A 22,513-nucleotide genomic window follows, 5' to 3' on the forward strand; every position below is an offset into this window, starting at 1 on the left:
GAGGATGGTGTGAATTTATGTCTTTTATCAAATCTGGAGAAAACCCAGTCATTTTAAAGCATTTTCTGGAATTCCTATCAGTACTGTCAGACACTTCCATTTTATTCTCCGTGTCTTTTTAATTTTTCTCTCATACTCTCTGTCTTTTCACCTCTCTTTGAAACATTATGGGCACTTCTAGTTCACTAATTCTTTCATCAGGTACGTCTGATCTGTTACTGATTTGTCCATTCACTTTTTGAAAGAAGGAATTGTTTTGGTAAAATATAACACATGTACAGAACAAGTGCATAAAATACGGATGTACAACTAAATTTAATATTCTAGAGTGAACACTCGTGTAACGGTCACCTGAATCCAGCAACGGAAATTGTCCAGCTTTCCCCAGAAGCCTTTTATCCCTTCACAATCACCAGCCTTTCCTTCCTCCCAAAGTTAACCCCATCCCGACTTTCATATGAACACTTCCTTGCAAGAGCACACATACATGTTTGTATCCGCCTTCCTTTGCTTGCTAATTTGTGTCTGCGCCCACGCCCAAGGAACCCAGCTCCTCTCCACTCATCCCTGCCATAGCTCATGTCCACTTTCCCAATGTCCTGGCTGGTCTCAGTCCTTTTCATTTCCATATCACCGGATGATTTCATTTAGGTAAGGAATAGAACAGGCAAAAGCATAGAATTTTCTTTTCTTTTTTTTTTTTTTTAAAGATTTTATTTATTTATTTATTTGAGAGAGAGAGAGAGAGAGAAACAGCATGAGAGGGGAGAGGGTCAGAGGGAGAAGCAGGCTCCCCGCTGAGCCGGGAGCCCGATGTGGGACTCGATCCCAGGACTCTGGGACCAAAAAGCATAGAATTTTCTATGAACAGGCAAAGAATAGGATTTTATATGAAGGGCTCACTAAACCCACAAATTACATGAAAAGTTAATGGCCTGCTTTTTCAGGATCCAAATTTTACTTATTGTTGAATAAAGATGCAAAATACAAAATAGTACATACGGTATGATCCCATTAAACAAAGACATATTTTCGCCCCATGCACCTTTCCACACTACATATTTATCTAGTCAAATAATTCTAGAATTCTTGAAGGTCCAAACTGTTACTCATGGTTACCTCCAGTATGTGGGGATGAGGCAGAATGCAGGAGGCTGGGAAAGTCTATGAGCATGGGAGATACTATGAGCATGGGAGATGGGCCAGTCTTTCCACATTTTACTTATTTATTTAGATAATAAGCATTCCTTTTTTTTTTTTTTTTTTAAACAATGTCAGTGAAAGTCACATCATCAGAAGAAAGAATGCGGATTCGCTTTCGGGTGTAGCAGCCCCTCCTCTCCTGTAGCTAGGGGCAGCCATCACCATCCGGAACACAGCAGAGCTAAGCCAAGGTAGTCCAGATCCTCTCTTCTATGTGTCAGACACTTTCACGGTTGGTTTTCAGCTCACGCAGACATGGCCTTCAATAGCAGCCCCCCAATTCAAAACAACACATCAATGGCAGGCAAGTCTAATAGGCTGCTGGCCCCTCAAGATGGTGTGGGGTGCAGTGAAAGTCCAGAACAAAAGGAAAATGTAACCACTATCCCACACACCCTGGGAACTAGCTGGATTTCTCACCTTCTCATGTTCCCAAGAGAGGGAGTCAGGGAGGAGGCAGAGGGAGGTAATTCCATGTCCATGTCCATGTCCACAGGGAGCCCTACAGTAATCAGAGGCTCTCCTTCCAGCTTAAGCTTTGCTGACCCCAATGACATCTTGCAGCCAGCTTCTCAAGAACAAGAACGTCTCTTCTAGTCAAGAGCAGTAGCTTCATGAAATCTAATAATGACTGAGGGCTTCTTAAGTATGTGTCCATCACTGTGCTCACAACAGCCCTATCCAGGAGGTTCTGGCCTTGTCCTCGTCTTACAGGTATAGAGACAGAAAAATGACTTGCTCAAGTTCACACAGCCAGCAGTAGCTGTTAGAGCCCAACCCATCCATTCTGACTTCCCAACCTGCACTTTTCACCCCTAAGCCCGAAGGCAGGACACCATGCTTAGATGGTTCCAGAGTGAGTGGGCATTGGTCTGGCCACCCAGTGCAGTGAAAAGGGACAGCCAGTGGAATTAGACATTCTCATTTTGGCTCTGTACCTGGATAAGCCACTTCCTTTGAGCCTGGATATCCACATCTGTAAAATGGGACAATACCTTTCCCTTAGGGTTGAACTGCAAATAAGAAATAGGATATGTGGAGAATCTACTAGCAGCCCAAGCACTGACGCACCCAATAAAAAGCAGCCACCACCATCATCATTTTCATTGTCTTCCTCATCACCAGTTGAACTAAGAGGCATTCCTTTCTCTCCTTTTCCTAGTGAAAGGGATATAGCCTTGAATAGCCCTGGTGGAGACTAGGACGAGATTTACCCTGAGGCTTGCACAGGATGGTGAGTGGAAGGAGAAAAGAAAGAAGGGGGCCTTACAGGTACTCCACATTGTACCTGACCTGTAAGGTGCACAGAGGGGTGCCCCTTCATTCCATCCCCATGGCCATCTCCCTAGTCTAGACCTTGTTCCCTGCAGGATTCCTGGCTTCTGGCCTTAGTCCTTGCCACTCTGTGCCCCACATAGCAAGACCCATCACTCCTCAGCTTAAAAACTGCCCCCATCTCCTTAGTAAAGTCCCCCCAGTGCTGGCCCTCACTGACCCCTCTAGCACAGCGCCCTCCTTTTTCCAGAACACACCTCTTCCTGTGCACAATTCCACACTTCGCACATGCCGGTCCACTTGGCAGGAGTGCCCTCCCCATCACTCCCTCTGCCCTTGATGGCTCTCCGTCCTCCTCTGGGGTCCCACCCAAAGTCTCTGAGAAGCTTCATGGAATCCCGCCCCAGCCCCAGGGCTAGGGACCCCCTCTTCTGCCTCAAGCCCCCTTTCTTCCTCTGTTGTCAGTCAGTGTGCTGTAGGGAAAAGGAACATGATTTCCTGCTTTACAAATGTGTCTTCCCTACTGTCCTTTGTTCCTCTAGGCCAGGGCCTGGGCGTGTTCGCCACACACTCTCCCTGGGCTGGCAGAGGGTGTCTACACACAGTCGCCACTTAGCAGATGTTTAGAGCTGCGTCTCAATAAAAGGAAAAGCTTTCTGATTATCAGAGTTATCCGTAGGTAGATGGGCTGCTAGTGAGCTCCCTGCCAGGGGAGTGTAAGCTAGAGTCCACAGCAGGGAGGAGCGGAGGCGTGCATGTGAATTCACTGGTGGCTTGGATGTCTAAAGACGCAAACCATGAGCAAGTTTCCCTGGAATCAGCTCGGAGTGTTGGTTACTGATAGAAATTCCCCAGCTCAGGAGATCTGAATGCTGCGAGTCTGGGGCAGGCCCGAAATCCGTGTGCAAAACATCATCCCCAGGAAATTTGGGGACTACTGAACTCTGTGGCCTTCGAGGCCACTTGCAGTAAGGTGTTGTGTGTGAAGACCCTTCAGAAACTGTGACGTGCTGCCCGGAAGTCTTGACTGCAAGATGTTCCCCGAACACCAAGACGGGGGAACTGAATATTCAGGCTGGGGCTACAGCTCCTCGGACTCGGGGAGGTTGCGGACCCAGCCCTGGGCCACTCTGTTGAAGCTGGGTCTGAGACGAAGGAGCTCCAAGCCACTGATGAGCTCCGGGACACAGGGGGTGCCTGCCCTGGGAATGGTCTCTCCCACCAGGGGTCCTCCAAAGGGCACCGGGGTCCTGTGGAGAGAAGAGCAGCAGGAGAGGTGGGCTGTGTGGGAGACCACTGGATGGCAGAGCACTGATATGCGGGTCACCATGTAGGGCCCCCTCCCTGCCTCCCTCTGGGCCTCAGTGTCACCACCTGTACAGCAAGGCTTTGTATTATCCTTAACAGGTTTCTCCAGCTCTGCCCATCCCCCGATCTGCCTCTGGTGGGGATGGCTTGGTGCTTGGGAATAGGAATGAAATTTTCAAAGCTAGAATTGGCTTGTCCTAGGCAAAACTCTAGGTTCCCCTTAAGTAAGCTCCAGAGGCAGTGGAGCTGGAATGGGGTTTTTCCTTCCTCTGCTCATCTCTCCTCAGAACAATATACCCGCAGGCCAGAGAGGGAAGAGGGGTTAGAAAGAGCACCGAGAATCAGGAAATGCAAATGATAACAGAGACATGCCACTTCTCACCTGTAAAACTGGTGAAAAGAAATAATTTGATAATGGGGCAAAGTTGGTGAGATGGTGGGGCAAATTTTCACTCAGATACTGCTGGTTGGAGGGTAAATTATGCTGCTACCTTGGACAACTTGCAGGATCTTTTTAATTTAAAAATGTGCAAACTCTGTGAACCAGCAATTGCACCCGTAAGCATAGGGCTTAGGGGAGCACGTGCATGTACACACAAAGACACGGGTATGAGCAGCGAGTGGTGACAAACCAGAAACAGCCCAGATGTCCATTAGCAGAGACCCAGACAAGACAGATGTACTGTATTCGCATGGTGGAATACCATACAGCCGCTTAAAGGGAATGAAAAGATCTGTGTACAATAAGTAGGATAGATTTCAAAACGTCCAAAAGGCAAGCAAGTTACAGAATGAGATACAAAGTATCAAAACGCACACATACACCCCAAACAATGCCATCCACTATAGGACTGGAGTTGCTGGGAGAAAATGATCTGAAAACATACACACCAACCTGACCAGTGTTACCTTTGAGAATTTGGGAAGGGAACTGGGATTGGAGGATGCTGAACAAAGGGCTCTCTCTTTATTTGTAGTTGCCTCTGTGTGTGTGTGTGTGTGTGTGTGTGTATAAGAGAATATAAGTATGTTATTTTTAAACTATTTTTTCATCTTAAGAAAACTTAAAAAGCACCGCTCATGTAGTGTTTTCCTCGAAGCCTGGGAACAGTGGGAATGAGGGCGTGCTTGCCTCTGGGGTAGAAAGGCAGGCCTCGGGCCAGGGCCTGGGCTCCAGCCAGGAGAACGGGTCTGCCTGGACCACCCTGGCTGTGGCGGCAACAGCCAGGCCCTGCGGGAATAGGCTGGGCAATTTCCAAGCTGCACAGGCCTCACGATCCAGCCCTTGACTAGAAGCCCAGAGCCCTGGATCCTTAGCACAGCTTGGCCACTAACACTGCTGCTCACCCCCGCTTTGGCATCAGTTGGCTCTTGGGTCTCAACGGGGGCCTGGGCTTAGGGCCCCCTAAGGCCCTCCTCCAACAGTTGGTAGGAATGTGCTTCGTCCTGTCCTAGCTGCAGCGTGAGATGGATGGGGCCAGCCTGGAAGCCAGCGCTCAGGACTGAATGTCTACCGAGGGTCTGAACTAGCTGGGCGGGTAAGGGCTGAGGGCCCCAGGAGCAGAGAGAACACGGTCTGGCCTGGCAGAAACCCCAGAATGCCTGCCAATGGCTCGTGGCTCCCGTGGTGCCTGTTGGGCACAGTTCTTCCCGTCGGGGCCCTCCCTGGCTATCAGCTGTGTGAGGGAGGTCACCTCTCTTCTGAGCAGTCTCTTCTCAGGGCTGATCGCCCCCGGCTGTCAGACAGTCTCGCATGTGGTCTGAGCAGGTGCCAGAAGAGCTGGACCGTGGCCTCCTCCCGTGGACCCTCGTCTTTCTCACTTAATGCCGCCCAGGCCAGAGGAGCATTTTTCAGAAATCGCATCAGCCTGAGGAAGCCAACTGCAGTTGAAAGGCATCCCCTAGCCCAAGGCCTCCCTCCTGTGCCAGGCTCCTGTCTTGATGCCTGTGATTTGTCTTTGGGCCCCTGGGGCAGAACACTAAATTTATCCCTTTCCAGTTCTCTCTATTAGCTTTTCCAACCATTATTTCAGCCTGCAACTAATACTAGTACGAATACTAATACTAATAGCTACTGTTTATTGAGAGCTTATTACTTACTAGAAACTTTGCCTACAGCTTCTCATGCCACCCTCACAACAGTCTTACAAAGTAGATACTGTAATAGTCTCATTTTACAGATGGGGAAATAGAGGCTCAGAGAGGTTAAGTCACTTGCCCAAGGTCACACAGCGAAGCAAGGAGTCTGCATGTAAGCCCACGTTGAGGCCCCATGCTCTAAATAGTACAAGCCACTCCTCTGCGGCTCTCAACATCTGGCGTCCAACATTTCACTGCCACTCCCCACTTTGATACACCCCAAAGCCATCTCTAGGCCTCTTCCAGACCTTTGAGGAAAGTGAGGAAAAGGCTGAGCTGATCTAGGACTAGTGAGATTGGGGCCCCACCCAGGGAGGAACGTGCGTCAAAGGGATGGCACACAACAGGGAGGAAACAAGAAACCGGGCTCTGGAGTCAGACAAATGCAGACTTGGATCCCACACCCGCTGCTTCCTTGCTTTGTGACCTTGGGCAGGTTGTTGATGTTCCTGAGTGGGTCCCTTCACTCGCAGAATAGGAAAAACTGTAGCACCTCCCTGCCCTGTTGTGTGGAGAAACCAAGATGTGTGGCACATTCACCCATTCATTCCCTGTGCATTTCTTGAGCACCTACTATGGGCCGAGGCAAGAGTGTGGAAGTGCTCAGATAGAGCTTGGCCTGTGAGAGGGCTCAGGAACTGCCACCACGGGCACCTGCACACCCCAGCCATCTCTCCCCAAGCCGCCCCCCCGCCCCCGGCCTTACTTGTTGAAATTTCGATACTGGGCCACGCTGGGGGTGTCACTTCTGCCATCCCTCTGGTAGTCCCGGTAGCTGATGAACTCCTGCCAAGGACAGCGGTAGCCCTTGGGGATGGCTGTGTGGTTGAACTTCTCTGGCGGGACACCCTTCAGTGGCTCGGCATAGCCTGGAGATGGAGCAGGGCTCATGGGGGGCAGGCAGATGGGGGGGCAGCTCGGTTCTTTTCTCCCTCAGCTCCCACTCCTGCCCACCCCACAGATATGGTTGGGGGAGGGAAGCCTGGAGCTGGGATGGGGGGTGTGGGGGGAATATAACGCCAGAGTTGTTCCAGCAAAGGGGACCGATCCTTCCCCATCCCTGGAAGCAAGGAGGACTGGAGCAGGGGAATTGTGAGTTGGGGCGCAGACTCTGGCTCAGTGTGTGACCTTGGGTGCATTGCTGCACCTCTCTGGGCTTGTGTTAGGTCTGTGGAGGGGGATGGGGGATGTAGACCAGACACTCTCTGGGCGCTGGTTCCCGCCCCACAGTGGAGCATGGCCTGGGCTCTGGTCCCCCAGCCCTGGTCCCAGGACCCGGGGAGGCACTCACCGGGTGCCAGGGCGCTGGGGCTGCGGGCACGCACTGTGGGGAAGGCTGCAGAATGGGCATCCTCGGGGCCCTGGGATGAGGCTGGGAAGATGTGGAGCTCAGAGCGGCAGTTCTGCCCCTCGGGGCCATTGGCAACCTGGGCACAGGGGCGGGTGCTCAGAGGCCATGGACTGCCACACAGAGCTGCCTGGCCCCTTCCCCCAGCTTCCCCTCTTGCGGGGGTTCCCTGCATACTCACCGTCCCCAGCTCTGCTGTTCCTGTCACCTTCGATCCTGTTACCTTCCCCTTGGCACTTCCATCCACGATCTGTGGGGGCAAATAGACCACAGGGAGGCTCAGTGCAGCAAGGGGCCAGGGTTCTCCTTCCAACAAAAAAGGGGGGTGCATAATCTTAGTGCCTACATCCCAGGGATATTGGGGGGATGAATTAATAGCATAGGGTGCTAATCCCAGTTCCTGGAACAGAGAAATGCTCTCTGTATGTTAATTGCTATTCTAATATTGACCTTGGGCAGATAACCATCCCGAGTCTCAGTTTCCTTATCTATAAAATGGGAGTAGTGTTGATAATTTCTAGCTTATAGGGCTCTATGGGCATTAAATGAGATGATACACATGAAGTGCTTGGCTAGCAAAGGTAGGTGTTTTGTTGTCTTTACTATTCTGCATTCTGCCACATCATCGCCTCTTAGTCACCCCCTTTTTAGTCCAGACATTGAGTGGAGTATGAGTGGAATGACCCCAAGTTCATTCCAAGTAACTGAAACTGCCTGCTGACTTTCTGAAGCCTGAGGATAAGCCATTCTTGTCTCTACCAGCAGACTGTTTTCTGGCCTTTAAGTTCTTATAGGGGCAAGAAGAGAGAGTTTTGTGTTTTCTCACTTAGGTCAAGCTCAATGTCTAATCTAAATCCTGCTCACTGCAAAGTCAGCCAAGAGCACTTTTTGTAGGAGCTAGAATCCCTTCACCTACAGCTCGCCGTGCCCATTCCACTTTATGTTTTGTATCTGGGGAGAGATGCCTAAAGAGATACCACTTTTCTAAGATCACAGAGCAAGTCAGGGGCTCAATTTGATGGGAACATCACAGCCTTTCCAGCTGGAGCTAGAGGGATTCCCCAGGGGCCAGATGTCCTCATCTGGCTCACTGTTTGGCTTTAGGCTAACCACTGGCCCTCTCTGGGCCTCAATTCCCCTATAAGCACAATGGGACTAACTCACCACTCGTGGGCTGGCTGCAAACTCAAAGGTGAATCTCTGCACCCGGCGCTGTCTCTTCTGGAAGAGGAGGGATCCTCTGTTGTTTCGCAGCGAGAGCTCCTCCATCATCAAGTCCTGGGGCACGCTCAGCTTCTTGCCCAGGTCCAGCAAAGGGACTGCCCAGAGAGGCCAGAGTGAGCTCTTACCGCCAAACCCTCGGGGCCCTCGGGGCTGCCAGCTTCTAAGGGTGCCCGCCTCCGAGCACTCTCCAGGGTGTAGGAGAATGCCGCTTTCTCCCCACAGCTGCTGACACTGGGTGTCACCATTCTGTGGGATCTTTGCCTACCTGGTGGGCAGAAATGACACCTCCACCTAATTTGCATGTGTTTGTCACTCAGTGAAATTGAACTCCATTTCAGATGTTCTTTGGCCATTTGTATTTATTCCATGAATTTCCTCTGCAGTTCTTTGCCCATAGCGGTAGGAGTCGTGAGAAATGGTCAGATTCTAGATTAATCTTCTAACAGTGAGCCATGGGTGTGAGCCCTGCCACGGGAGGAGGGGAGGCTTTTGGCCTGAGCCACTCCGTCCTCGTCCTGGGAGCAGCCACTCACTGAGATAGGAAGGGCAGGAGGAGGTTGAGATGGGAAAGATCAGGAGCTCAGTGTTAGACATGTGTTCTTTCCATTTTAAAATAGCCTTTTCTTATAAAAATAGCATATATATATGTGCACTGAAGGAATTTAGAAAATACAGATATAAGGGGAAAAGAGAAAAATACCATTTCTATCTCCCAGAGGTTGCTACTTTTAACACCTTAGTGTATATCCGTTCATATCCTTTTCAAAGACTATATATTCCTGTATGAGGGGCGCCTGGGTGGCTCAGTCAGTTAAGTGTCTGACTCCTGATTTCAGCTCAGGTCATGATCTCAGCATCCTGGCGTTGAGCCCCACCAGGAATCTACGCACACCTGGGTGTCCGCTGGAGGATTCTCCCTCTCCCTCTCCCCCTGCTCATGTGCTCGCTCGCTCTCTCTCTTCTAAAATAAAATAAATAAATCTTATAAGAAAAAGACTATATATTCATTGGGGCGCCTGAGTGGCTCAGTTGTTAAGCGTCTGCCTTCGGCTCAGGTCATGATCCCAGGGTTCTGGGATCAAGCCCCGCATCGGGCTCCCTCCTTCGCGGGAAGCCTGCTTCTCCCTCTCCCACTCCTCCGGCTTGTGTTTGTTCTCTCGCTGTGTCTCTCTCTGTCAAATAAAATATTTAAAAAATAAAAGAAAAGAAAAGAAAAAAAAGAAAAAGACTATATATTCATGTAAGAGTTTTCAGCCAAAACGAAGTCATAGTTAATACATGCTTTGTGGGTGCCTGGGTGGCTCAGTTGGTTAAGCGACTGCCTTTGGCTCAGGTCATGATCCTGGAGTCCCGGGATCGAGTCCCACGTCGGGCTCCCTGCTCAGCAGGGAGTCTGCCTCTCTCTCTGACCCTCCCCCCTCTCATGCTCTCTATCTCATTCTCTCTCTCAAATAAATAAATAAAATCTTTAAAAAAAAATACATGCTTTGTAACTTGCTTTTTATCAAAGATCTCCACCTGTGCAAGTGGACACATTTTTTGTTTTGTTTTGTTTTATTCAATGCCTAATCCCTATTCAAATTCCCCTAATTGCCTGCAGAACTGGGCATATAAGGTTTGAAGAGCCTTGCAGATGTCTAAGTAGAGAAGCTGAGAAGGAGAGAGCCAGATATGGGAGCCTAGTGCTCATGGGAGAAACTGACCTGAGGTGAAAGTTGGGGCATCGTGAGCTGACAAATGGTGTTTGCTGTTGTTTGATGAAGACCATTACATTTCTTTCTTTTTTCAGAGTTAGGACTCATCGTGATAGCCACATAGAGGGTTTCCAGGGCTGATGGCTGTCCTTAATAGTCTGGAGCCCATCCATATCCTTTGTGTTTCCCCCACTGGCAAAACACCCTCTTTGACACACTTCCCAACAAGGAGAGGCTTTGGGAGGAAAGGGGTGACGGAGGGGTGAGGACACCGGTAGGAAAAGGATAAGTATGGACAGCATGGCCAGAGTTGTCCACCTCTAAAATTGGATACACGGAGGTTCATGTTCCAGCTCTATAAATGGTGTTTAGAGTCGGGAGGCTGGGTAAGATCACCAGGGGTGTGAGGGGGAAAGAGATCCAAAGCCTGAGCCCCGGACTGGCTGCTGGCATCCAGACCGAGGAGGTGAGGAACCAGTCACGGAGCCTGGGAAGGGGCGCCCCGTGAGGCAGGAGGAGAGCGTGGTGCCCTGGAAACCAAGGGATAACAGCGTTTCAGGGAAGATGGAGTGCTCACGGAGCCGAAAACTGACCATCCTCTTTAGTGTCGGGGCATTGTTATTGGTCATCTTCATAAAAGTAGTTTCTGTGGAGTGTTTGGGTGTGAAAACTGTATTGGAAAGTGTTAAGAGAAAATGGACAGAGGAGCATTTTAACCACACCTCGAGGAAGCAGTGAACCAAATTGAGAATGTGAGATATTTTATAGGGCAGCTGGCCTGGGTTCTTCAAAGGAGGGAATGACCTGGGAAAAAAACCCAAAACGATAGGGCAGGGCAGGAGTGGGGCTTATAGATTCAGGGAGATTGAAGAGCCGTGGCCACCAGATAAACAGTGGTCCTTCTTGGAGCCTCATTAACACAAACTGGAGAAAGTTGACTGTGGGACTGGTCATTAGGTGGTATTAAATCAAAGTTGCTAATTTTGTTCAGTGTGCTACCGTCTTTGTGGCGTGTAAGGAAATGTCTTCTTTGTTATTTTTGGTGCATCCTGAAGTATGGAGGGGATGAAATGACACGCTCTTTGGGTTTTGCCTTGGACTCCAGGAACAAAAGGAGGGCCATGAGGATTTGCACTCCCTATTTTTGTGTGTTTGGAAGTGAGCTTAATAAAAAGAGAGAGAGAGGAGGTGAGAAAGTATAGACAACAGCTTTGAGAGTTGTGCTCCATAGGACCCAAGCAGCAAGAGAATCAGGAGGTGTTTGTTTTTAAAAGGGAGAAATAAAAGCATGTTTTTTAGCTGACGGGAAATTTTGACAATACAGTAGAGAGGGAAGACTGCCTGGAAGAATGTCCTTGAGCAGGACAGAGGGGAGGGGAGGGGAGGGTGTGGACCGGAAGAGGTCATCCTCCACATGGGGAATGCGGACACAGATGCGAGCACAGGGCCAGGTATGGAGGAGGGAGCTGGCAGAGGTGCTCTTTTGGTTCCTTCACTGTCCTCAGTGCAACAGGAAGCAAGGTCATCAGCTGAGAAGGAGGACAGGGGAGGAGGCATCGGGAGTTTGGGGCCAGAGTTTGCCACCATCGTCTAAGCGAGTCCTATGGGACAGGGAGATGGACGGGGCTGCCAGGCAGCATCTGGGGACCATGCAGGTGCTGTGATTCATTCCAGTCAATGGAATCCAAACAGGCTTTTAAAAAAGGACGCTGATGGTTTTTTAATTCTTTCAGCAAATATAGAGAGAAGACCTCCTACATGTTAGGAATAGAAAGAGATACATTGTAGGTTAAGAGGGGAAAAAAGTAAGTTTCAGAAGAATCTGTATTCTAAGATCCCACTCATTTATTTAAAAAAGTAAGTACTATATGTTTATGCATGCATTGAAAAATCTGCACGGAGGCATGCCGAATATCAGTAGTGACTATAGGATATAGGAAGAGGAGGGCTGGAAATTGCACTGTTTTTTTTTTTTAACAAGAAAAGGTACTGCATACTAAAAGCATGAAAGACTATTTATATCTAAATACATAATAAAAAGTCCCCTGGCATCATATTATCAAATACTACCAGATGAATTGAGCTCAATATTTTTAAAAAAGTTATAGATAAAATCTATTTGATGAAACTTTTCTATTTCTAGGCATTCATTCTTAGGGAGAAAAGTTGAATAAACACACCTGAAGACAGACATACAAGGATGTTGAGTGCACTGAGGTTTCAGATTGTGAAAACCGGGCATCCATGTTGTGGGGGTGCTGCCCAGATGCCCTTCATCAGCGGCTCAGGGTCACAACTGCCCCATTTCTGCAGAGGGCTGCCCTGCTGAGCAGAAGCGTTCATGGCCTCCTCGCTGAAGACAGGGTGAATTCTGTGGAGCCATTCCTGCTCTGGAGCTCCCACGGGATCAGACTGAACCTGGGCTAACAGCTGAGCCCACATCCTTGCTTAGCAATTTCCCCTGCCCTATCCTGCTTCTGTCATTTCCCTCTTCCTGAGGGCGTGACCTCAATCAGTCACTTGTGTTGGTGACCAACCACTTGTGGTTGGTCCTAACGGTCCAACCTGAGATGAACCTTCCTGACCACCAATATGGTGTGTGTGTGTATCAATACACTTAATATATTACATGCTGGGGGAGCAGGGGGAGGGGCGGAGAGATACATCATACCAGGATGGAAAGAAGTCTGTGGTAGGCTGCTAAATGAAAAAAAAAGCAAGCTGAAGAACACAGCGTAGAGTACTTAGCCCACATATATATGGGTTTTTATAAATATGTTTATATATGAACGGAAGATGACTTTACACAAATATGTTAATAGTGGTTATCTCCAGATGGTCCCATTATGAGGAACTTTCACTTTCAAAGTCATTCATGTCTGTTTTGTCTGAATATCTTATAAAAGGGATGTATTATTTGTACAACCGTGTAGTAAAGAAGTAGCTCTGGAGACAAAGAGATCTGGAGTCCAATCTCAGCTCTACCAACAATTAGCTATGTGACCACCGAGCTCCTCTGAACCTCGGCTTTCTCGTCAACAAAACAGGGGCAACAATATCTAACTTAGAGAGTTGTTGTGAGGGTTATATAACATAAAGCACAGAAGCTCTTAGCACAGGATCTGACACCGATTAAGTACATAATAATGGTGTTTGTATTATTATTACAGTGGCTGTCTTTTCATGGTAAGACCATGAGAGTTTTTTTCTTTCTACTTTTCTTTAGTTTCAAAACTGTCTTGAGTTAATATCCTAGCAACAGCCAACAATTTATGTATTTCCAGTCTGGCATAAATGATATGTGCCCACATTTGGGGGACTGTAATTAATTAATTACTTAGCCAAGGGAAAAGAGAATGCATTGCCTGGTTCTTCTAGTTAGAGCATCAATATCTCACCAAGTTGTTGTATGTTAGCACCCAAAATCATGAAATTAAAAAAAAAAAAGAAACTTGACATCCACAAAAGGCGGCAAGAACACACAAAATAGGTTAGCACCACTCCCATATAAAGTCATACAAGAGGGTAAAATACTTAGAAGCTGCATGGGGCAAAACCTCAGTGGTGTCCTTACGGGATGGTTTGTCAGAGCTCGGGTCACGGTCCCTGTGCTCCAGAATCCCCCGGGACACTTGTCTCAAAGGCACATGTCCGGCCCCCTCTCCAGGTCCACTGAATTAGGATCCTGGGGGTGGAAGCTGGGAATCTGCATTTTTAGCCAACAGCACCTCTCACTATCATTTGCACTATAGGATGAGAGCCCTGACCTAGTTGAATTTGTTTTTTAAATACTTGAAATCCCCATTTCAAGTCTGAGTGGCTCAGTCAGTTAAGCGTCTGCCTTCAGCTCAGGTCATAATCTCGAGGTCCTGGGATCGAGCCCCACTCGGGCTCCACACTCAGTGGGGAATCTGCTTCTCCCTCTCCCTCTGTGTGCACACTCATTCTATCACCCTCTCAAATAAATAAATAACATCTTTTTTAAAAATAAAATACTTGCAATGCTCTGAAGTAGGCCAAATTAACAGACTCCAAAATTATGCCGAGAGTTCTGGAGGAGGTCTTATATGGTGATAAACATGTATTTTAGCTGATTTCTTCATTGGGTGAGCCTACTTTTAAGTGAAATGGTCTGAGTCACACTGGGGAGTCTGCTCTGGCCAGCCTGTCCCCACGCCCCCCCGACAATTGTCTCCTGCCACGGGGGCTCTGGGAGACCCACAGTGACAGGAAGCAAGGGCAAGTGTGGGAGGGAGCTTGAGGCCAGTTAGGGCTGGAACTGGGACCAGAGCCCTCAGTATTCAATCTGGGGCTGAGGTAAGGACTTAGTTAGGCCCAGGGCCCAGTGTAAGGCATTCAGTCTCAGCCTCTGGGTGTGTGGGCATCAGGGCAAGGCCCCTCGCAATCCTTCGGGAAGTGACCCAACCCAAGTGGCAGATTCCACAATGCTCCCTCAGGGCTGGCCTGGAACTCACACCTGTTTGCCCAGGCCTCAGGCCAACAGGCCCGAGTGGCTACACTTTGGGACCAGGAAAGGATGGGGTCTGAGGACCGCACAAGGGCTGAGTCCACCTTACCTGGTCCAGTGAGGTCCCCCATGGCAGCCATCACTGGCCCCTTCTGCTCCTCAGGGATCATCCTGTGGAAGAGAGATGCCTGCAAATAGCCAGCCCCCCTTCATCCCTCCCCAGATGTCCTCCCAGTCCCTGGTCCACCCAGCCTCAGCCCTGAACTGCCTTGGCCCACCCCAGTCTCAAGGAAGGGCTCTGAGCTGGACAGGGCTTTGGGGTCTCTTTGTACTGAGGAGGAGACTGAGGTCCAGGGAAGGCAAGGGAGGTGCTAGAAGCCACACAAATCTGCTTCCCATGTTGCCAGGGAGGCACTCTTTCTTCAGGGGGCAATCTCTGGGACACGGGGGGTAAGGGGGGTGGGGGTCTCAGACGACCGTCATCTGCTCACGCAGATGAACTCTAATCAGAGGCTGAAGGAGGTTTAAGTCAGGGAGAGGGGGATATGGATGGGTTGTTAGCCTGGGGCTACACTGGGGTCTACGAGGCTGATCCTGTCCTTCTGTCCCCAGTACTTGGCTCTGAGGCTTGAGGGCACAGGCTGGTCCAAGGAGGCCGAGAGACCCATCACCCCCTTCCCTATGCCCCATTCCCCAGCTGACTTGCAGGGTGCTCTCCTTCACCCTTCTCTACCTCCCCTTTTATCCCCCCTCCCCATTTGCACCCCACGGCACTTTCCAGCGATCTTGGAAGAGATTTACAAACAAAATGAGGTCCAGAGCCCCAGAGAATCCCTGTAGGTTCCAAATCCAGATTCCCTAACTTGCCCCCAGGAGAGAAGGCGGAGCTCTTGAGTCTCCTTACAGACTACCCCTGTGTTTTGCTTCCAGGTTTTCCGACACTCCTTCCTTTAGAAAAAACAGCCCACCTCCATCTATAGCCCACACCCACACATGGCCCCGCGTCAGTGGGCACTGAGATGGGCAACCTGGAGTCTAGTCCATGTCCTTGACTTCCTCTGTAACTGTGAGCAAGTAGCTCTCCCGCTTTGAGCCTCAGTTCCTCTCATGTGTCTCTGTTACATAAGGAGGTTGGGCCCCATCATGGGCTCCACAGATGGGCTTCAGGGCATCCACAGTCCCCCACCCGGCAAACCGTATCAGATCTGAGCATGTCTGCTCGCATTTGGGATGAGGGCCATGAATTGACGGAGAATGCTCCAACTGTGACCACTCAGGAGTCCACAGTGCATGGGTCTGTTCCGTGATAAACACTCCCCTTACAGACCTTTACAGACACTGGGAAGGGCTCTCATCTTACGGACAGGGGCCCTGCTTCCCTCTGCAGCCTAAAGACCTTGAAATCCTATGCAGAGCCATTACCTCTGCCCACCTTGAATCCCAGCCACCCCTTCCCATTTAACCGAGAGTGACCTAGAATTTAGAATCCCTCCCATCCCAAATCAGGCACCTGGCTTCCTTGAGGCCCCATGCTCCCCAGACCCTTGGCAGGGCCCTTCCTCTGCTTGGGGGCTGGGGCTCTGGCAGCTGGCTCATCTCCTCGGCCCCCACCCCATAGCTCCTCAAGCTCCCCTAGGATCCTGGTACCTGAGTGGCAGGACCACAGTGTGCAGGAGGGAGTGTCAGACCCTCAAAATTAACACCTCTGTCGGGAAGCTGAGAGCAGGGTAGTCGTGTAGGTGCTAGTGGTCCTTGGTCCAGTCTGAGCGGGTGCGTCCTTGCAGCCAGCTCTGGCCTCAGCTGACAAGAATCAAGAATCTTTCCTGCTTTGTCGTGGCTCACAGCCTTATTTTGGGCTGCAACAGGATCCAGGGACAGATGTTAAAAGCACCAGGCCCCAGGGAAGACAGGTGCCCCGGCAGCAGGCCCTTGCAGACAGAAGGGCTTACACACACACACACACACACACACACACACACAAGTCACCTGGAAATGCCGAGGGTCAGTTGCCAGTCATTTGAGCTTGCCGATTGTATCCTTAGTGCCTAAAACGGGGCCTGATAGGAATTCAATAGATATTTGTTGAATGAATGAATGGATGGATGCATGAATCAGTGAATTTTCCCCTGATATCCTTGTTTGGCTTATTCATTTCTTCTTTCCTCTTTTCTTTCCTGCCTTTCTTCCTTCTGCTCCCTCTCTCCCTCCCTTCCTCCACCTTCTCACACCGTCTGAGTCTCTATGGACAGAAGATAAATAAGGCAGGGCTCTGTCCTCAAGGAGCTCAGCCAGGCCCAAGTCAGACCCGTAAATAAGCCTTTGCGATGCATGATGGGAAATACTCTGGGCGTACCCAGGGGAGGGTGCCACCAGCTCTGCCTGGGGGTGGGGTGGGGGACGGGGAAGGCGCTTCCCAGAGGAGACATTTGATCTGGGCCTGGAAGGCTAGTAGGAGTTCACTGGGCAGAGAGGCATAGGCCTTGCGGGCAGAGGCCACGTTGGGTTTAACAGTGCCAGGGGTCCGCAAGCAGAGCCAGAACTTGCCCGCAGAGCTGAGAGATGGGGCCGGACAGGTGAGCCAGATCACAGCAGGCTCTCCCAGAGGGACGTATGCTTTAGAAAGGACTGTTGAAGCGTTTAAAGCGGTAGAATGGAGGGGTCACGTTGGCATTTTTCAAATATATCTCTGGGCTGCCAGGTGAAAAATGAGTTGGAGGGGGCCAGACTGGAGGCAGGAAGATTTGCTGGGTCAGGTGAGAGATGGAGAGCCCGCACAGGGGCAGGGGTAGAGGCCATGGAGAGCATGGAGAGGAGGAGGACCCGAGCAGCAGTAGCGGGGGGCTCACCAGGTCCTGCTCTGAGATTGGATGTGGGGAGTTCGGGAAAGGCCACTGTGCCCTGAGTGACTGAGGAAGGTAAAGGCGGAACAGCTTGGGGCGGGCACAGCTACTCAGCTCAGTTTGGAATGAACTTGATTTGCGGTGTCAGGGATGGGAATCACCAGTAGGCAGGGGGACGTTGTGCTCAGGAGGGGTTCTGGCTGGAGATAAAGACTGGGTCACTTGCAGGGAAGGGTGGGCTGGCAAGGACGCGCTGGGTCCAGGGCGGGCAGTACCTGTTCCCGTGTGCAGGGACAGAATGTCCAAGGGCGGGTTTCTGACATGCCCTTAGGAAGGAGCCGGGGCTCTGAGGACTCCAGGAGCTCCACGTTCTGCCCCTTAGGTTCCTGCCCCCAGCCTCTGCTGGGCCTGCGCTTTTAGAGAGGAAGGTGAGGGGTGTTCCCAAGGCAGGCTTGGCCTCACCTGGGAGTGGGGCCACAGTCCCCTTCTCTGGACAAAGGACACCGCCACCAGGTGAGGAGCACTCCTGATAGCCTGGGTCCCGAGCTCACTAGGGTTACCTGGACTCAGATGGGACCCTTATAGGGGCTTCTCCTGCTGCATGGAGCCCCAACCTGCCATGAGGAACCCGCCCCACAGCCCTGGGCCCTGACCCAGCTTGGCCCTACCTGCCCCAGTGATAGTGGCCTGTGGTGAGGGGCAATACCACCTCGCCCAGCTCACTCTGCACAGATAGGGAAGCTGAGGCTGGCTAAGCAGGGAGCTTACTCAGGGTCACCCAGCTGGTAGGAGACAGGATCAGGACCTCAACCCTGGGACCTCATCTATGGCCTGGAGTTGTCCCATTGTTCCCCGTCTCTCTCCATGGTTGCTACGCCCCAAGCTCCCATCCCACCTGTGTCAAACATTCTCGTCCCCGCAGAATCCCTCGGACTGTTCCATGGGGAGAAGGGAGGGGCTTTAGACGAAGCTTTTGAAAATGACACAGGAGGCAGAAGTATGCAGGAAGCATTTATTGAGGGCCAGAGATGAATTCTGCAGGAGGCAAGAGGCAGAACACAGGCAGTCTCTAGTGGGCTAGAGGGGAGGATGGGGGGAGAAGACAGTGACAGGAACAGCCAGGCAGAAACGCAGCTTTCCAGGGCTGCCTTCTGCTGGCTCTTTGGGGAAATGCAAGCAGAAGTGGATTTTCTATGGCACTGCATCAACCAGTGGCCTGAGAGCGTCTCTTCTGTGAAAGGGGCCCTTAGCCCCAGTCTCCCGTGCTACAAAGGAACCCTGAAGCAGATGGGGACTTCATCATCAACCATCATCGACCAAGCAGGAATACTCCCTTATCTTCCCTCTGTCAGGGCCTGTGTTCCCAATCCTTTGGCCCTAGGCACCCTCTGGGATCACTCCTTAATTTCAAAGACCCCCATCTGACTCTCTCCCACCCCGACCCCAGCTTTCCCTAGCCTTCTGTGGGGGTTTCAGGTCTAACATCACCTGATGTTACCCACCTGGGTGGGTAAGTCTACCCCTAACCCCAAATCACACTCAGTCCCTCACCGTTAGCAACATCCTGGTATCCTTTCTCTTAATCTTTTATCCTACATCTCTTTGATCCTCAGTCAAGTCCAGTGCCCCATCCCCACCCTCCTCTGTGCTTAGTATCCTGAAGCTGGTATTCTGAACCTCTAGAGGGCACCACCAGCCAACTTTGGAAGCTATAGAATTTAGCCGCATTCTTCCCATGTCCCTCCTGGGGATTGGAATGAGAACCACCCAGGTCTAAGGGACAGGCCAGAGTCTGCAGCCAGGCTCCTCAAGGTCACTGGGCACCAGGCACTAGCTAGGCCAGAGTGTAACAGGAAAGAGATGGGGCAGAACAGTGCCCACTCATCTGGGCATGATATGGATACTGAGGCCTAAAACTGAAGCATGGGGTATTTCCCAAGGAGCCAGAAACACAGGCGGACTAGTCTAACCCCTCCCTCACCCACCCATGCTCATCTGCCCCCAAATTCTGCCCAATCAGTCCTCCACCACCAACTGCCTCCCTTCCTAACCCCATGCAATGCATTTCAGGACTGGAAGAGCCCTCAGAGGTCATCTGAGCCAATCCACTTCCTACTAGAATCTCCTCTATGCATCCTGGCTACTGCTTGAATACCTCCCATAACAAGGAACTCTTGCCTCCCCTTTTCCAAGTGGCCAACCTCAAACTCAGGACCATTAGGTAAAGTCACAGGCGAGCAGATAGCTCCATATCAACTCTTCTCCCCCCAGCTCAGCGTTGAGCCTGGAACCTGCCATGAAAGGGCTGAGAAGAGATAGATGGGTTGGAGGCACCTACAGTATTCCTGGAGGCCCAAGTCCTGGGGCCGGGGCCATAAGTCATCACCTTCCAGCTTTCCCCTCTGGTGGCAGATAAGCGGCCCTGACACCCTAAGCCAGAGCTGGAAAAGCGTGAGAGGGACCTGGGAGGAGGAATCTTTCCACCTCTTGTCTCCCGAGGGGCCAGCAGGGCACCTTGAGCTGGCCTGGGAGACCTCTCTAAAGGTCACCATGGTAAAAATAGAGCTTGTCTGGGAAGGGGTGGCAAGCAGCTGCTCCTGCCTGGGACTTGGTGCCAGGGAGGCAGGCGGTCAAGCCAGGGCCCAGGCAGGGGACTGAGGCCTAGGATCTTGTGAACACACCCCTCATTTGCCAGACTCCAGAGAGCAGAGCCAGGAAGGGAGGGAGGACTGTGGAACCCTGAACCAGAGCGAGTCTAGGGGTCCATACACACAATACCCTGACTCTTTCAGGGCAGGTGTGTGTGGGTGCGTGTGTGCGTGTGTGTATTGATGGGGAGGGGAGGGGAAATTTAGACCTGTGAAGATGGCCTTGCTCCAAGTCTTATTAAACGGATGGGAAGGCTGAGGGTCGGACAGAGGAAGGGTCTTGCCCAGGGCCACACAATGACTGAATGAAAGAATAAGGGCTAGAACCCAAGCTTGGATCACTACCCCAGCCCCAAGCCCAGAGCACGCCTCCCCTTACCCCTTGTCCAAAGCGGCCAGACCTCACCGCCCCCCACCCCCACCCCTCCACCCCCCGGACGTGGTGCTGGGATCTACCAAGCCCCACAACTCTTCTTCTGGCTCAGCCCTCCCGGGGTGGGGACGGAGCGGGAGCGGGCGAGGCTTTAGGTGGTGCAGGAGGCCTCGGCGGGGAGGCTGCCACGCTTGAGCCTCAGGCTGCCGTTCCACCCGCGGGGACAGATGTTGTAGCCGAGGATGCCGGGCGACTTAGCCCCGGAGTCCTCGGAGTCGAGGGACACGTCGGAGTCCGTGGGCGACCGGCGGTAGGCGAAGGGCCTGGGCGTCGCGGGCAGCGGGCTCCGGGGGCTGGCGCAGGGCGAGGGGCCGGCGGGCAGCGGGCTCCGCGGGATCGGGGCGAACGTGGCCCCGGGGGCGGCGGCGGCGGCGGCGGCGGGGCCGGGCCGGGAGGGCTGCGGCGAGCGCAGGCGCGGCGGCGGCGGCGGCGGCGGCGGCGGCCCGGGCGGGGAGAAGGGCCGCAGGCTCTCGGCGCCCGCCGGCCGCGGGGAGGCGCTCTTGCGCCGGGCGGCGTTGATGATGTTTCGCGCCAGGAGGGCCTGCAGCTGACGGCTGGGAGGCCGCGCCTCGGCCTCGGGTCGCAGCGGGGATACGGAGCGCTCGCTCCACGAGGGAGACATGGGCGGCGGCGGCGGGAGCGGCGGGGGGCTGCTCATGCTGCTCCCCCGGCCCGGCTCCCACGGCCCCGGGCTCACCCAGCCGTCCAGGCTGCTGGGGGGCCGGGAGGCGCCCGGCGTCCAGGGCGGGGAGGTGGGCAGGCTCTCCCGGCGGTCCTGGGGAGAGAGCACAGAGGGCGGGGCAGGCGTTAGTGCTGGGGTCCTCCAGCCCGGGGCTCCGGGAGGGACTGGTCTGCTTTGTCCACCCGACTCAGCGAAGTATTGCCTGCGGTAAAACGCAGGGCGCCCCAGCTCTCAGCCCCCATCCTCGGATCAGCCCGAGCTGCCTGCTCCTGAGCTTAACAGGGAGGCAGGTGACTAGTGGTTAAGAACGCTCGCTTCGGGGAGAGCCGGCTGCTTACTGAACGAACTTGGGCAAGTTGTTGCAGCAACGGAAGCCTCTGGGCTTCAGTTTCCTCCTCTGTGAAATGGGGGTGTAATAGCAGCACCTACTCTTTGGGGGCTGTTGTGAGGATTAAATGAGATGACTCATGTAGAAGAACATTACGTGGATTGAAAGATTCCCTGGAGGAGAGTGGGTGCTCAGTAGATGTTAGTTACCATAAAGAAATACTGGAAGGATACACATGAAACTAGCCGAAGTGGGTCGCTGTTAGGAAATGGGGCCAACAGGGCAAGGTATGCAGCCACAGGAGTGGGAATGAAGCTTTCATGTATTAGTTTTTATATTAGTTTAGGTTTTTGAAAGATATGGACGTATTATCTATTTTAAAAATTTTAAACGAGGGGTCCCTGGGTGGCTCAGTCGGGTTGGCGTCTGCCTTCGGCTCAGGTCATGATCCTGGGGTCCTGGGATCCAGCCCAGTGTGGGGCTCCCTGCTCAGCAGGGAACCTGCTTCTCTTTCTCCCTCTGCTGCTCCCCCTGCTTGTGCTCCCTCTCTCTCTCTCAATAAATAAAATCTTTAAAAATAAATAAATAAAAATGTAAAACGATAATATTGATCATTATTACGAAGCACTTCGGGAAAGGCCCTCTTAGCCCCAACCCCCTTGCCATGTTGCCACGGTCACCTCCTAATTTTTGCTTGCATACCCTGAGCAGAGAGGAAGTTCCCACTGACAGGTGGGCACACAGAAGGAAGTTGGGTCCTTGTGCCTTAGGCAGCACACTCTCCGGACTGGACCTCTCGCCAGCAGGGGGTAGGGAGTGTGGCTTCGGTCAAGCCAAGTTGGTGAACGTCGTCGAGGTGATAAAGCACTGCTCTGCTCTACACTACTGTACCTGTTTCCTACCTATTTAGGGATTTTCCAGTC

General features: G+C 52.0%; 2 protein-coding genes across 6 annotated transcripts in view; both read right to left on the minus strand.

The window, feature by feature from the left end:
- Positions 1-679: 679 nt before the first annotated feature.
- MYOZ3 (myozenin 3) lies at positions 680-18,346 on the minus strand. Of its 3 annotated transcripts, none has more exons than XM_045902642.3 (8): positions 16,646-18,346; positions 16,307-16,459; positions 14,769-14,830; positions 8,438-8,592; positions 7,455-7,523; positions 7,217-7,352; positions 6,632-6,794; positions 680-3,728 (listed from the first exon to the last, which is right to left on the minus strand). In XM_045902642.3, the coding sequence occupies exons 3-8, from the start codon at positions 14,827-14,829 to the stop codon at positions 3,560-3,562; spliced, it is 753 nt and encodes a 250-aa protein (XP_045758598.1). In that variant the 5' UTR covers position 14,830; positions 16,307-16,459; positions 16,646-18,346; the 3' UTR covers positions 680-3,559. The 3 variants fall into 3 exon arrangements, with proteins under 3 accessions (XP_045758598.1, XP_045758588.1, XP_045758603.1); XM_045902632.3 differs by having other exon boundaries at positions 16,307-16,515; XM_045902647.3 differs by lacking the exon at positions 16,307-16,459.
- A 151-nt stretch (positions 18,347-18,497) lies between these two features.
- The window catches only part of SYNPO (synaptopodin), a 36,601-nt gene continuing 32,585 nt past the window's right edge, over positions 18,498-22,513 (minus strand). For all 3 annotated transcript variants that reach the window (XM_064596655.1, XM_045902666.3, XM_064596656.1), the window contains exon 3: positions 18,498-21,355. In XM_064596655.1, the coding sequence (XP_064452725.1) occupies positions 20,672-21,355 (684 nt within the window). In that variant the 3' untranslated portion in view covers positions 18,498-20,671. The remainder of the gene's footprint in view (positions 21,356-22,513) is intronic.

This window comes from Mirounga angustirostris, unplaced genomic scaffold (assembly GCF_029215605.1).
Source record: "Mirounga angustirostris isolate CCGP_5_RB_7025 unplaced genomic scaffold, mMirAng1.0.hap1 SCAF_7, whole genome shotgun sequence".
Taxonomy (NCBI): Eukaryota; Metazoa; Chordata; class Mammalia; order Carnivora; family Phocidae; genus Mirounga; species Mirounga angustirostris.

Bases quoted from the DNA above. Each gene is read 5' to 3' on its own strand.
- MYOZ3 (XM_045902647.3), bottom strand. From the start codon at position 14,829: ATGATCCCTGAGGAGCAGAAGGGGCCAGTGATGGCTGCCATGGGGGAC. The intron at 7,524-8,437 runs GTGAGTTAGTCC...TTGCCCCCACAG, and splicing joins TTGCAGCCAGCCCACGAGTG to ATCGTGGATGGAAGTGCCAA. The intron at 6,795-7,216 runs GTGAGTGCCTCC...CTCCATCTCCAG, and splicing joins CCCCAGCGCCCTGGCACCCG to GCTATGCCGAGCCACTGAAG.